The 12,780-nt window shown below is 40.6% G+C and overlaps 1 protein-coding gene across 1 annotated transcript; it reads right to left on the minus strand.

Moving 5' to 3' along the window:
• Positions 1-1,600: 1,600 nt before the first annotated feature.
• LOC147883061 (uncharacterized) lies at positions 1,601-2,737 on the minus strand. The gene has a single exon (XM_087399902.1). The coding sequence runs from the start codon at positions 2,662-2,664 to the stop codon at positions 1,897-1,899; it is 768 nt and encodes a 255-aa protein (XP_087256028.1). The 5' UTR covers positions 2,665-2,737; the 3' UTR covers positions 1,601-1,896.
• Positions 2,738-12,780: the final 10,043 nt, after the last annotated feature.

Raw genomic sequence — 12,780 nt, forward strand, 5'->3', positions numbered from 1 at the left:
GATCTTGCTCCCGAGTCAAGCCTCACATTCTCACATAACCTTGGTCTCAGGTTCACAGAGTCCACGAAATCCTATCCATGTTCGATCATGTAGCTGTATTTCTTGTAAACGGGCGAGTTTGTTGAACTCGACCCTTTCATTGCTTCTTGGAGGCTTTTTGATGTATCCACAATGTTGGCAATATATTGACACGGGCTGTGAGCATTCATCTGAGTCAGCCTTTTGCATTCACTGTGCGCTTTTGAGTCTTCTGAGTGATCTTGCTCCCGGGTCGAGCCTCTCGCATTCTCACATAACCTTGGTCTCAGGTTCACAGAGTCCAGGAAATCCTATCCATATTCCAATTCATATAAAACTTGTTACAGCTGCCCTTAACCCAATAAACTGTACAACAAATACCCAAGTTTGATTTGCACGAAGATTTTCACCACTACTGATTGTACCTAGGGTCTGTGTAGATGAGGAGACTTCCTTCAGCCTCAGTCCATGCTGTCCATAAGATCCTCTCCAAATGTCAATTTGACGTATATGGAAGATCCTCTCCAAATGTCAATTTGACGTATATGGAACTTCTGCCCTTCCATCTGTAAACTGTACAAAAAATAAGCAAATCTGGTTGGCAACAACTCATGTAGAATGCCTATCCTCGAAGACCCAATACCTTCACTCCGGGCTACCGTTGAAAGTTCCGTATCGTACACTAACATAGATGAAAGCCAACCTTGCTCAATTGCATAATCTTCCTTACTCCTAAAGCATCCAGATATAGGAAAGGACAGCAAGAGCTGCCTTTGCCCATTGGAGCTTACTTAAGGAAAAGCAGCGCCATCTCTGCTCTTTCCTATTGATCATATCGGAGGAGGTTGCAGCTACTTCTTCTGAACTTGCCTTAAACCAAAAAAACACGATTGGCTATAGCCAGGAACTTACTTCAGGAAAAAGCAGCGCCATCTGCTCTTTCTTTTTATCATGTCAGAGGTGGTTGCGGCTACTTCTTCTGAACTTGCTTCAGGAAAAAGTTCTTCATGTGGAGGCGGTGGCAGCTACTTATTCTGTCACCTTTACCCTGTCGAGCCTAACTTTCAGCCTTCTGTAAAAAACAATAACGAGAACTGATGTCCAATTGTAGCGCCTTTCGTTAAGCAGAGATCATGCTGGCATTGTTTTAAAATAGTGGCTACTCTGGTCAGCGAGGTAACTTACAGTGGCATACAATGTAGGCCATTCCAACCTGAATTAGACAAAGCCCAGGGGCTTTCACGAAGAACAGAACCTGGTGAGACTAACGTTCGCTGCACCCATGCCAAGTTCACGTTGGAGTGGTCTGCTTTTAAAATTTGGCAAAGTTTATCAATTTGACCGTCGTGGGTGATAACCAAAGCTACGTCGTGATTGCAACAAATTTCGGACGCGCTCTCGTGTTTGCGGACAAGGAGGAAGGGCTGCTATTTTTCCTCCCAAAACACTCCCAACACTTCGGAAAAAGAAACAGGAGATGTTGCTAACAAAATAGCTATGCCACTGCAATAGTAATGCAAAATAGACGCCAGCGACGCATAGCTTATGTTCAATGAAACCCAGGAAGGAGACCCGCGTCAACTTTGACAGGAAAGTATATGTAAAAGAATCAGGAAGCAGAAAATATTACATCAAAAGGTAGAGAACTCAATCACCATGCCCTTCACGTTCACAAGCCTATATATACCGCTTGCGCACTCCAAAAAAGTTTCGAGGCCTGAAGTTCCTGCGCAGACTTGTCATCTGCTTGGCATGAATACCTTGATGTCAACAGGCCGAATAATATTGTGCCCAAACATGAAGACGAACCAAAAGATACTACTTCAAGCACTGGAGAGACTGGGTGAGCAAGCACTGTAATACGGGTAGCCCTTCTTATCATGAAATTAGAGCCTTTGCTTTGTACGGCGCGTTCTCCATTGGAATCGGCCCGGAAAATCTTCCCTGAACATGGGGATCGCTCTGATACCAGCAGCCGTCGTCGAAGTTCATCGCATAACTGAGCGTATCGTAATGAAACCCCTGAGGCGCAGGCTTGGAGCAATTCATCTTTCTCGTCTCAGCCCTGACTTTCCTAAGGAAAAGTTTCCAACGGGGGGGCTTGTAGTAGACGTCATCGCCGACAACCGCGTCATCTGCCCAGGAGCTATTAGCACCGTTGGCCTTCCTTCTGCTGCCTAGGAGTCCCCAGCTATCTTGCGTCCAACCTGACTGCTGTTGCAAGGGGGCGTCTTTGGAGACACGGCAAAGAAGGAAATCTTTGAGATTAGAGGCAGGGAGGTCGAGGTCACAGAGGCCATGCTTGCCGAAGAGGAAGCAACAACTGTTGAAGAAGGAGGACACGAGGGAGGTTTGGCGCTTCAGGCGAGGAGAGCCCGAGGGAGAAGTTAAACCGTCGCCGGGTCCGGGGGCTCGGTAAGGAAGACCCGTTTCTAAGCCGGAGGTAACTCTGCCATAGCCAGGGAGCCCATGTGCGAGTGGGTCTGCAGCTCCTCCTGCATCCGCACCAGATCCAGGCAGGAGACTACCGTATGCAGGAGCTGCGTTAGCTGCTCGTGCGGAAGTGTGATGGAGAGGCTGGGAGGCAACGCCATCAGGAAGGGAAGGGGGGAGGGGATCGCGGAGGGTGGTGAGAGGAGCCACCATGGGAGGAAGAGGAGGAAGCAAGGTCAAGGTCCAATGAAAGAGGAAGAGGGTAAGAGGGAAGGACTTGGAAGAAGATGCGGTATGGAACGAACTAGAGCAAGAGAGGCAGCTTTCTCTGACCTTTGATGATAGATAATGACAACCGCCCCTTTTGACGTTGGACTTGCGGCCCTGGCCGACGCCGTGTGACCGTGTTGCGCCTGCGGCTGGACGCCCTGTGACTTGTCATCTCCGCCGATAAATTACTACCAGTTGCTATTTCCATCTTTTTCTATCTCTCCCCCCCTCTCTCCCGCTTATTTCTCTCTCTCTCTCCTTTGGAATAATTTACGAGCCGCGTACACGGGATTGAAGCTTGCCTCCATTGGGATCCAAGGTTGAGCCGCCTACACGGGATCGAAGCTTGCCTCCATTGGGATCCAAGGTTACCTTGAAATCGGTCTTAAGGTTGGGATCTAAGGTTATGTTTAATTTCAAGGAACAAAATGAGCTTTGTGGTCTACCTACATAGGATCACCGAATGGGTAGATCTTATATTTCTCACCTAGGACCCAAGCTTTAAAACCGAAGTCCCCAAGCTTTGGCTTGTTTAATAGATCTCTCATATCATAAATCTCCTCTTGCACGTAGACATTGGATATTGCAAACTTAACTCAGAGAGCCTTGGTTAGAAAAAGAATCAACTTGATAGCTCCATTGAAACTTTAGAGATCATCTAATATATGCACATAATTTTAAGGGCAAAAAATGAAGAACTATATTTATGAATCCTCCAATTTATGAAAGATCTTAATAGCCATGTTAAGGTATGCATCATTGGAAATTATTAATGGTGACTTGCCCTCCAACTCTAGTGCACATGCTTCAAGTTGCTTTTGGAAGCTCCTTAGGTGATCATGCTTTACCTACGTCCTACTTCCTTCTCCACTCATCCAAGGTCAAACCAAAGTCGTCGTAACCTTGCAACACAAAGCCCTCCCATTAAAGTCAATTAAACTATAAGCTTGAATGGGCTTGCCTCTCATCCTCTCTTGCATGGACTCTTCCCTAATTGTTGCATCTACTTCCCCCTCACTGTTTCTCGCTTGCCTCTCTGCCTCCTATCTTCTTGTTCAGTAATCATTTCTAAGTCATTATTGGGATTCTACTCAGGTCCAAACTTCCTTTTGATGTGCCCATCGCCTTTGTAGGATCTCCTTCCTTTTGTTTTTTGTCAATGGCAATCATCCCCTTCACCTGCACAATTCCTTCAATCCATGAAAGATCATGCCCAAGCTTCTATGGCTGTCAAAAAGCCTTATGTAAAGCTCGGGCATCATTCGAGCAATTAGTAATCATTGGAGATCCTTTTTGGGTAGTTTTAGCCCCCCTATTTCTTCTCTCTTTAGGTTTTTTTTCACGCACTGTCAAGGTCACTGGTCGGCTGAGATGAAATCTCAGCTGTCCATTGGCAGGACCCTAAAACCCAGAATCCAATTACCCAAAACTCAGGCCAAACCTCACAAGAAAATGACGAATTATGCCTCCCAGTCCACCTTGACGGTCGGGAAGGGCCACTTGTCGCCTTTTCTCGATCAAAATCCGGTCGAATTTCGGCTCCCAAATCCTCTCGACTTCCTCCCCGAAAAGGACTCTCCCAATGGCCCTTCCCTACTCCTTCTCGGGCAAGCCCCATGAATGAAATTTATCTTGTTTAATTCCATGGAAAACTTGGAAGGGGTGATTTTCTTGGGACGAGTCATTCCTTTCTGCACTGTTCCGATGTCATGGTGACGCGATCCTCGAGGAGCATGACAAAACAGTACGTGAACGGCGGTGGGCCCCAAAAGTGTGAGCTGAAACGATGAGGGTGCACTGGCACCGGCTAACATATCAACCTCAACGGCACAGAGGATACGCGATGATTCACCCTTATTGACGGTTAGTTGTATGGACTGGGGCGACAGGGGCCCGTCAACTTTCAAGTAGGGCGGGCGTCGCCCTTCATTCGCTAAGAGTACTTTATTTAGCAGTCGGCAATCGTTGTAGCAGTAATTTTTATTTTTGGGCCCGAGGGTTTAGCAAATGAAAGGGCGATGAGCCGTTGCGTGTGAAACTTGCGCGTTACTTGACGTCGAGGAGAAATTTCTAGAGTCATTGATGGCAAGAGATACGCGTCTGGTTATAAACTCGAGTAGACCATACCTCGCTCTCAAAAGTGCTATCATCTATGCCTTGTTCGACACTCGAGATATTTTAGAGGGCATTTTCACGATGAGTGCATCACGGTCTTAGACTTAAGCTGCATGAGAACAGAGGAGATTTTCTACGTTCCCCGAATCTGCGATGTTAACAGGTGGTCCTAAAACTACAGTGCAAAGGGTGCAAATTACAATTTTTAGATGATCGTAGATTTTGGAACCATGGTTTCAACAACGCGGGAATGCCCTCTTAGCCTCCTATGTGAGAACATTGCATTTTCAGAGCTTTGCGAAATTCTCGAGAACTGTACCGATACTCGAAATCCACTTGTGAGTTTGCAATACTTGCGATTGACCGAAAATCATGGTCTTCTACTTTGATGCTTATTTCCTACAGATTTTGCGATGTTAGCGCGACCTTCGATCCTCATAGCAAAAACTATGGAAACAACGAAAAAATCAACACCTTCTATGAAGGTACGTGGGATGCTATCTTAATAGGAGAAACAAAGTTCTTTGGTTATCTCGAGGTGTTCCCTCTTGTCTCAATGACCTATACAAAGCAACATTTCAACTTGCATGGTACCAATTGTAGCAATTCTTGTGGCGAAAGGAGTTTTACAACAATGGGAGGGTTGCCATGTTTTCTGCTTAGCACAACAATTTCAATGAGATTATGGAAAGAACTGTTTTTTTTTCCTCCACAGATTTCGAGATACAAAACCCTTGCGTGGGATGTGTTCTTAACTTTCTATCCTCTATCCCTAGCCTACAAATCCTATCGGACCTTTTCACCCCATTTGCACTTATCTACTTAAATCCAACATAAGTTGCAATTTCCTAATTAAAGCACTTGTGCACTCTTGTCATGAGGAAAAAGGCAAATTGTTATGAAACCCCCCTTAGTGGAATCGGACCTTTTCACCCCATTTGCACTTATCTACCTAAAACCAACATAAGTTACAATTTCCTTACTAAAGCAATTCTCCACGCTTAGGTAGTCCTACCACTGGCTGGGTTGCCGCAGCTTCCGCAGCACTTGTGCACTCTTGTCATGAGGAAAAAGGCAAATTGTTATGAAACCCCCCTTAGTGGAAAAGCAAATAGAGAATAATACCACGAGGATGATATAGAATATTAAGAGTTTTACTATGAAAGAATGGTCAAAGAGGTTGTGTGATGCAAAGTGATGGGTCAAAATGGTCATCAAGTATGTCTCCCCGGACATTGAGAAAGAAAGGTTACACATCTCTTTCTATTTGTTGCTCTTACTCTTTGTCTCCTTCTCTCGTGCTCTGGTTGTAAATTTGACCATTGTTTTTCAAGAATGGGTCAAACGGCTTGCGTTGGAAATTTCATAGATGAATCCATGAGGAACATTTGCAAATGCGAATAGTTCATACAAGTTGCGTACCACTTGCATATCAACGCAACATTAAATTGATATGCAAAGCCCCGTGGGTTGAATGTATGACTTGGTTTGTGGAGAGGACTAAAGGAAAGAGTGTGGGGACTTGGAACAATATGTCTTGGTATGATAAGGTTTGTTCATGGTTCCCATTAAAGATCTCAAGGTTGGACTTTGTGGTGGGTTTGATTGATGCATGGAAGTCGTGTAGAAATATGATGAAATGGAACGGCAGAATTGGGATGAGGGGGGAAGCTAGCCTCCTTGAGGGGGTGTGGTGGAGCTGGGATGTCTTATACTAGGATAAGGTAGTAGCGTGGATGAACCTATAGGCTACCAAGTCAGCTTATAAGAAGGGGATCAGAATCCATATGGGATCATCTTTGCGACTCAATGCGGGCAAGCTAGAGAATGACTATGTCAATCAGAGATCTCTTTGGGTTCACGGATAGGGATATGACTTTGATTAACAATGTCCTTAGTAATATTCCAAAAGATTGGCCTACTAACTATGGTTCGTGGATGGTAAATCACTGGGAAATAGGTAACACTGGATAAATAAGATTTACAGTGTACATGAATTTGACCTGTGATTAGTCTTTGGTGGATGCCATGAATGCGAAATGGCATATGAGACACTCAAACAAATGGTGGAGGCAGAAGGTCTTTAATGTGTGGCAAGGCTCCCAAACTGGGAGAGGGGGGTTCTTCTTGTGGAAAGTAACACACAAGTGGCTCCCGCTGAGAGCGAGGATGAGGAAATGGTCCAAAAATGAATCCTTTATGTCTTGGAAATGTGTGGAAGATTCGATGCACTTAATGTGGTCATTTCCAGTAACTAGAAGAGCTTGGTTTGTGGTGGTTGGGGCTATCAAGCAGGTAGGATTGATGGGGAAGTTCTCGGTGTGTACAAATTGGAAATTGATTGTCCTAGGGGACACTCAAGGGTTGCCATCCACTTTGGTTGCATGTTGGCAGCATGTCAGCGCTATTGTGATGCTTTCTATCTGGGGGGGTTGGAATGATATAGTCTTCAACCAAGGGGTACGAGTGGGCTATATAGAAACTATGATTTTGGTTATGTTGGCAAATCTGCGAAAAATAGTGGGGAAGAAAGACTCGTTAGTGTGTGGGTGTCTTAGAGATCTAAGTATGGTCAGCTTTGAATCTTGCCTATATGGCATAGGTCCTGAGTAGTTTGCCCTTTTTTAGGGGACCAAATTTTGGATCTTTCTTTTCTCCATAATAATATAAGTCGACTAGTTCTATTAAAATAGAAAAGAGGCTACTCGTACCAAATAACAAGGTTAGACAATGCTCTAATAAATCAAGTCAAAAGATTGTGTGGTGGAAACATCCCCACCCCTAGTGAAAATTTGTTTTGCATCCAAGTATTGCAAATCCTATGTGCAAATCTTTTTGTTTCCCAAGTATACTTTTGGTTGATAATCGTGGCTTACATTAAAATGGCTTTTGCTTTCTGGCTTGGCTTTTCCTAGATGAGTTTTAATGCTTTTTGAGTTTCCATCTTTCCTGTAGTTCCCTTGGTGGGGTGTTTACCAAAAAAAAAATCATAATAGATACAAAAATCTTTTACATGCCAAATTTGCAATTTATCAGCATAACTTCCAAATTGGCCCTTTTTGGTTAGGTCTTCCTTTTTGGGGCTGACCAGTGACCATTGTCGGCTTTAAAAAAGAAAAAAGCCCCTAGACTTACATCCTATAACTCAGGCCCTAGGGTAAGACAACTACAAATTTGCAATTCATCCTTTTTCAAATTTCATATTCATTTTTTAAAAAAAAGTTCCTTTTGTAATTCTCAAATGTAACAAATTAAACCTCAAATTTTTGTGCCAAGCATGCTTGCACTCTCTCTCTCTCTCTCTCTCTCTCTCTCTCTCTCTCTCTCTCTCTCTCTGCCTCCCTCCCTCCCTCCCTCCCTCCCTCTCTCTCTCTCTCTCTCTCTCTCTCTCTCTCTCTCTCTCTCTCTCTCTCTCTCTCTCTCTCTCCCTCTCTCTCTGTGCTCCTAACAAAAAGATTTTGGTAAGAAAAGATGTGTTAAGGCTAGATGTGGGAGACCAGGAAGATCCGATTGATGCAACCATATTTTGAAAATATAAGCTGCCAATTTTATCTTTGAAAAAAGAGGAATTGTAGCTATCCCTGAGGGGCATGCCAAAAATGTAGAGTAATAGATCATTTATTGCTTCTTGGCCGTTCGTAGGGTCTATGGAAACGTTCTCATTTGTTTCTAATCTTGATGATCCTGTAGAAAGTAAGTTGGTGTTCAAAGGATAGCCTTTCTTGGTATGACCTCAAGGTAAGGCCATCATAAGTTTGCCACCTTGGTCTTATTCCAAAACGAGATGCACCATAGTTTTTAAAGGAGGCTCGACTTTGCCTCCTCTATTCTTTATCATCGTCTCACAATTGGTTTAAAAGATGTTGGCACATTTGGACCTACCACACCAAGCAATCAAATCCAATAGCTTGGATTAGAGATAAAAAATGCATCTTGCACCTAGCAATTCAAACCTTTGAAATCCTCCAAGGGTGTCACTACATGTCAAAAGTTGAGTCCTTATTGATCTTCTCGAGTAAGCCACATGAAAGAGCAAGATGGGGGATAAACATTAAGAGATAAATCTCAATGAAAATGGAATTACAAAGATAGGTTAAGCACTTGCTTAGCAAATGTGCATGGTGATCACATCCTCAAAGTTTTGAGAAAAGAAAACTTCATTACTCATTATTAGAGATGGGACAGGAATGTAAAATAGGGCTTTTTCCTTTTGTTTTTTGATTTTGCACTTTTCATGCTTTTGGTATTGATTTTTTAAGTCATGATTCCATCAACAACTCTTCTACTACTAGATTCTCAAAAATCTTCTACATCAACTCTGATGCTCCTACCTTGCATTCCCTAAAAAACTCTTCTACAAGATCTTACTCAAAAAGAGCTGCCACTCCCAAGTTTTGCAATCCAAGCTCTAACCTATAGTCAACTATTACTACTCTTCACATCTTCGATGGTATACATATTACATTCTTTTTTGCTAGTCCTCCTAAGAAAGTAGTACTTGTCTATTTTATTTTTCGAAATTCGGCTCTCAATGCAACACATCTCAATTCAATCTAAGAATCCTCTCATGGTGACTATGGCTTCAACGTATAAGAAATCAAAAGCAATCATGCTCCCCTTTCAATCAATGATTAATTATTTTTGGCAAGTGATTAGAAGAACTAGTTTAAAAGACTAGGTAGGACATTTTCTTAACATGCATGTTTCAACACTTAAGAAATCAAATGCAATAATGCTAACTAGTTTTAAAGACTTGGTAAGACATTCCCTTAAAACACAAGTAGCCTAGTCCAAATTCTTTTCTATTTGATAAAGAATGATATGGTTCATTATCATCTATTAACATCTCTTATCTACCCTTATAATTAAGCTTAAGTGCCCTCTAGCATGCATTAACATATGAAACCATAGATTGTTACCTTTGTAGGATAAGGAATATTTTTGTATATATATCCTTTCAGGATTTTTGTTGTGATCTTATTTTATTTCTTTTTAGTTGCCTATCATTTCAATTTGAGGTACCTTATACTAGTATACCTTATACCAAAAGAATAGTAGTACTATATGTATTTTCAAGATATTCCCCTTAGAGGCTTTTACTAAACTTGGTAATGGAGCTATTGATTTTTTGAATAGGTCATGGTTCCATATTTTATTAGCCATCCTTGAGGGCACACATTGAAAGGTACAACTTATAAAACTCAACATCTTGCTCAATCAATTGGGTGCATTGATGTGGTAGATTGCTTGCCAGTCATTGAACCTTTAGATTGGTGTTGTGTTGTATGCAATGTTTTGCTCAAGAAACACCTTGGAGTAAAACACAACTTGTTGCTCAAGAAAAATTTGGAGAAAGGCCAACCTATTGCTTGTTGCTCAAGCAAGAGATTGGGTCCAACACAACCTCTTGCTCAAATCAAGATTTTTTACAAATAATTATTAGCAATTTAGGGATTAGCCTATTTTAGGGTTTAGGATTTAGGATTTGTAAGATTCTTAGTGTTTAGGATTTAAGGTTTTCAAGGTTTAAGGTAGCGTTTCTAAGATTTGGTAGGATTTCTAGGATTTAGGGTTTACAGTTTTGGGAGTTTTGGGTTTAGGATTAACGGTCTCTAGGATTCTAAAATTCAAGGTGAAGGATAGATGATGAAAGAGATCACATGAAGATTCATATAGTGAATCGACTTGTCAACCAACCAAGCATAAGTAACAAATTATCTTATTAATGAGGCAAGCATAAAATGATATGGAAAAAGTGCTCTGAATGAGTATATTTAGGCATAGAAATCTAAGATACTTCTTTCCCTTAAGATGGTTTCTATAAAGAGTACTTACTATTAGACCCTATACCATAGCATAGGAACTCTATAGTAGTCATGAGCGATGATCTTGTGCCAAAAATCCTGTGGAGAATCTCAAATAGAATGCATCAACATCTTCATCAAGGATTTGTACGTTGGAAATATATAGTCTTTAAAGAATATCAATTTATCATGTTTTAGCAGCGGGCATGGGTAAAGCATCATCTTGGTATCTCCATCTTCTTCTCCATGCTACTCCAACATAAACCAGCATGGTGGTTGAAAATTGTTTTGCTTCATTATATCCTCACATGTTCATGCCAACTACGAACCCCATTCTTCTTAAAATATGTATCTATTTATTTATTCCTTTTTTATCAATAATATTATATTAAATAATTTACCGAAATTGCAAATTGATAGCTATTCATCATTTTTTGTATATGATAATAGCATAATTGATAAATATTTTGCTAATGTTGGATATACAAAATCTTAGATAGATCATACGCTCTACATCATCATTGCACTATTGTATGTAGATTATCTAATAGTCATCAGAAGTAATGAAAACTTTGTTAGAAAATTGAAACAAGATGTATTCTTAGAGTCTAAAATGAAAGATCTTGGTATTATGCATTATTGTCTTCACATAGAATTGTACAGAGATGCAAAAAAACACTTTCATGGGTTAGTTAAAAAGAATGTGGATTATATCGTAAAGAAAGTCCATGTGGAAGATTTAAGATTGCAGCTACATATGTGGTCGTTGTTCCATATCTTGTTAGACATCCTTGAGGGCACACATTAAAAGGAGGCAATATTGTTGTATTTTGATTTATACCATTCACAATAAGGCACATGTACTTGTCTGGATGCAAAAATGTTGTTGAGGTATGATGGCCCTTTCCAAAATGTGGAAGCCTTGGGAACAAATATATTCAAATAATTAAAAAGATGCATCCAAGATGGGAATAATAGAAAATTGAACACCTTCTCAATAGATTGGGTACATTGATGTGGTAGATTGCTTGCTACTCATTAGAGCTCTAGATTGCAAGATGCATTGTACACAACTTGTTGCTTAAGAAACACCTTGGAGTAAAACACAACTTGTTGCTCAAATCAACAAAATCTCTTGATTTGAGTTGTGTTGCACCCCAACCTATTGCTCTAGCAAAATTGGAGAAAGACCAACATGTTGTATGTTGCTCAAGCAATAGCTTGGGTGCAATGCAACCTCTTTTTCAAATCAAGATTTTTATTAGCAATTCAAGATTCAGGATTCATAAAATTCTTAGTGTTTAGAATTTAAGGTCTTCAAGGTTTAAGGTATGAATTCTAAGATTTAGGTAGGATTTCTAGGATTTATGGTTTAGCATTTAAGATTCATAAGATTCTTAGTGTTTAGAAGTTAAGGTTTCCAAGGTTTAACGTAGGATTTCTAGGATTTATGGTTTACAATTTACGGTTTAAGGAGCTTTGGGTATAGGATTGAGGGTCTCTAGGATTTAGGCTTTAGAGTTTATAGGGTTTATAGTTTAGTACAAAAATCATGATGACTGAGATGACAATCTAATTATTGTTCAATTGTACAAGACAATTTCATAGACTCACCTTGTAACAAATTTACTAACGAGTAGTCTTCACATTCCTCATATATCAATAACATCATCATGCCCATGAATATATAAAAATGATTAAAATTTTGAGGATTCTTAAATTCAAGGTGATGGCTAGATGATGAAAGAGATTTCCTCAAATAAGGTTATATGAAGATTCATAAAATAAATAGACTTGTTAACCAACCAAGCATAACATAACATATTAGCTTATGAATGAGACAAACATAAAATGATATGGCAAAAGTGCACCGAATGGGTATGTTCAGGCTGATAAAGACAAACCTATGATACTTCTTTCCCTTAATATGGTTCCATTAAATAAAATGAAAAGAGGACTTATTATTAGACCCTATAACATGGGATAAGAGCTCTATAGTAGTCATGAGCGATGATCTTATGCCAAAAATACTCCAGACAATCTCAAACAAAATAGATTAATATCTTCATCAAGGATTTGCTCTGATAAGGGTGTTGGAAATATATAGTCTTGGAGTAATATTAATTGATCATATTTTAGC

Source organism: Dipteris shenzhenensis, chromosome 28, assembly GCF_047967505.1.
Source record: "Dipteris shenzhenensis isolate YYH24624 ecotype China chromosome 28, Dip_SZ_1.0, whole genome shotgun sequence".
Lineage (NCBI taxonomy): Eukaryota > Viridiplantae > Streptophyta > Polypodiopsida > Gleicheniales > Dipteridaceae > Dipteris > Dipteris shenzhenensis.

What these genes read in the sequence shown, in the direction of transcription:
- LOC147883061 (XM_087399902.1), bottom strand. Translation starts at nt 2,664, where the DNA reads ATGGTGGCTCCTCTCACCACCCTCCGCGATCCCCTCCCCCCTTCCCTT.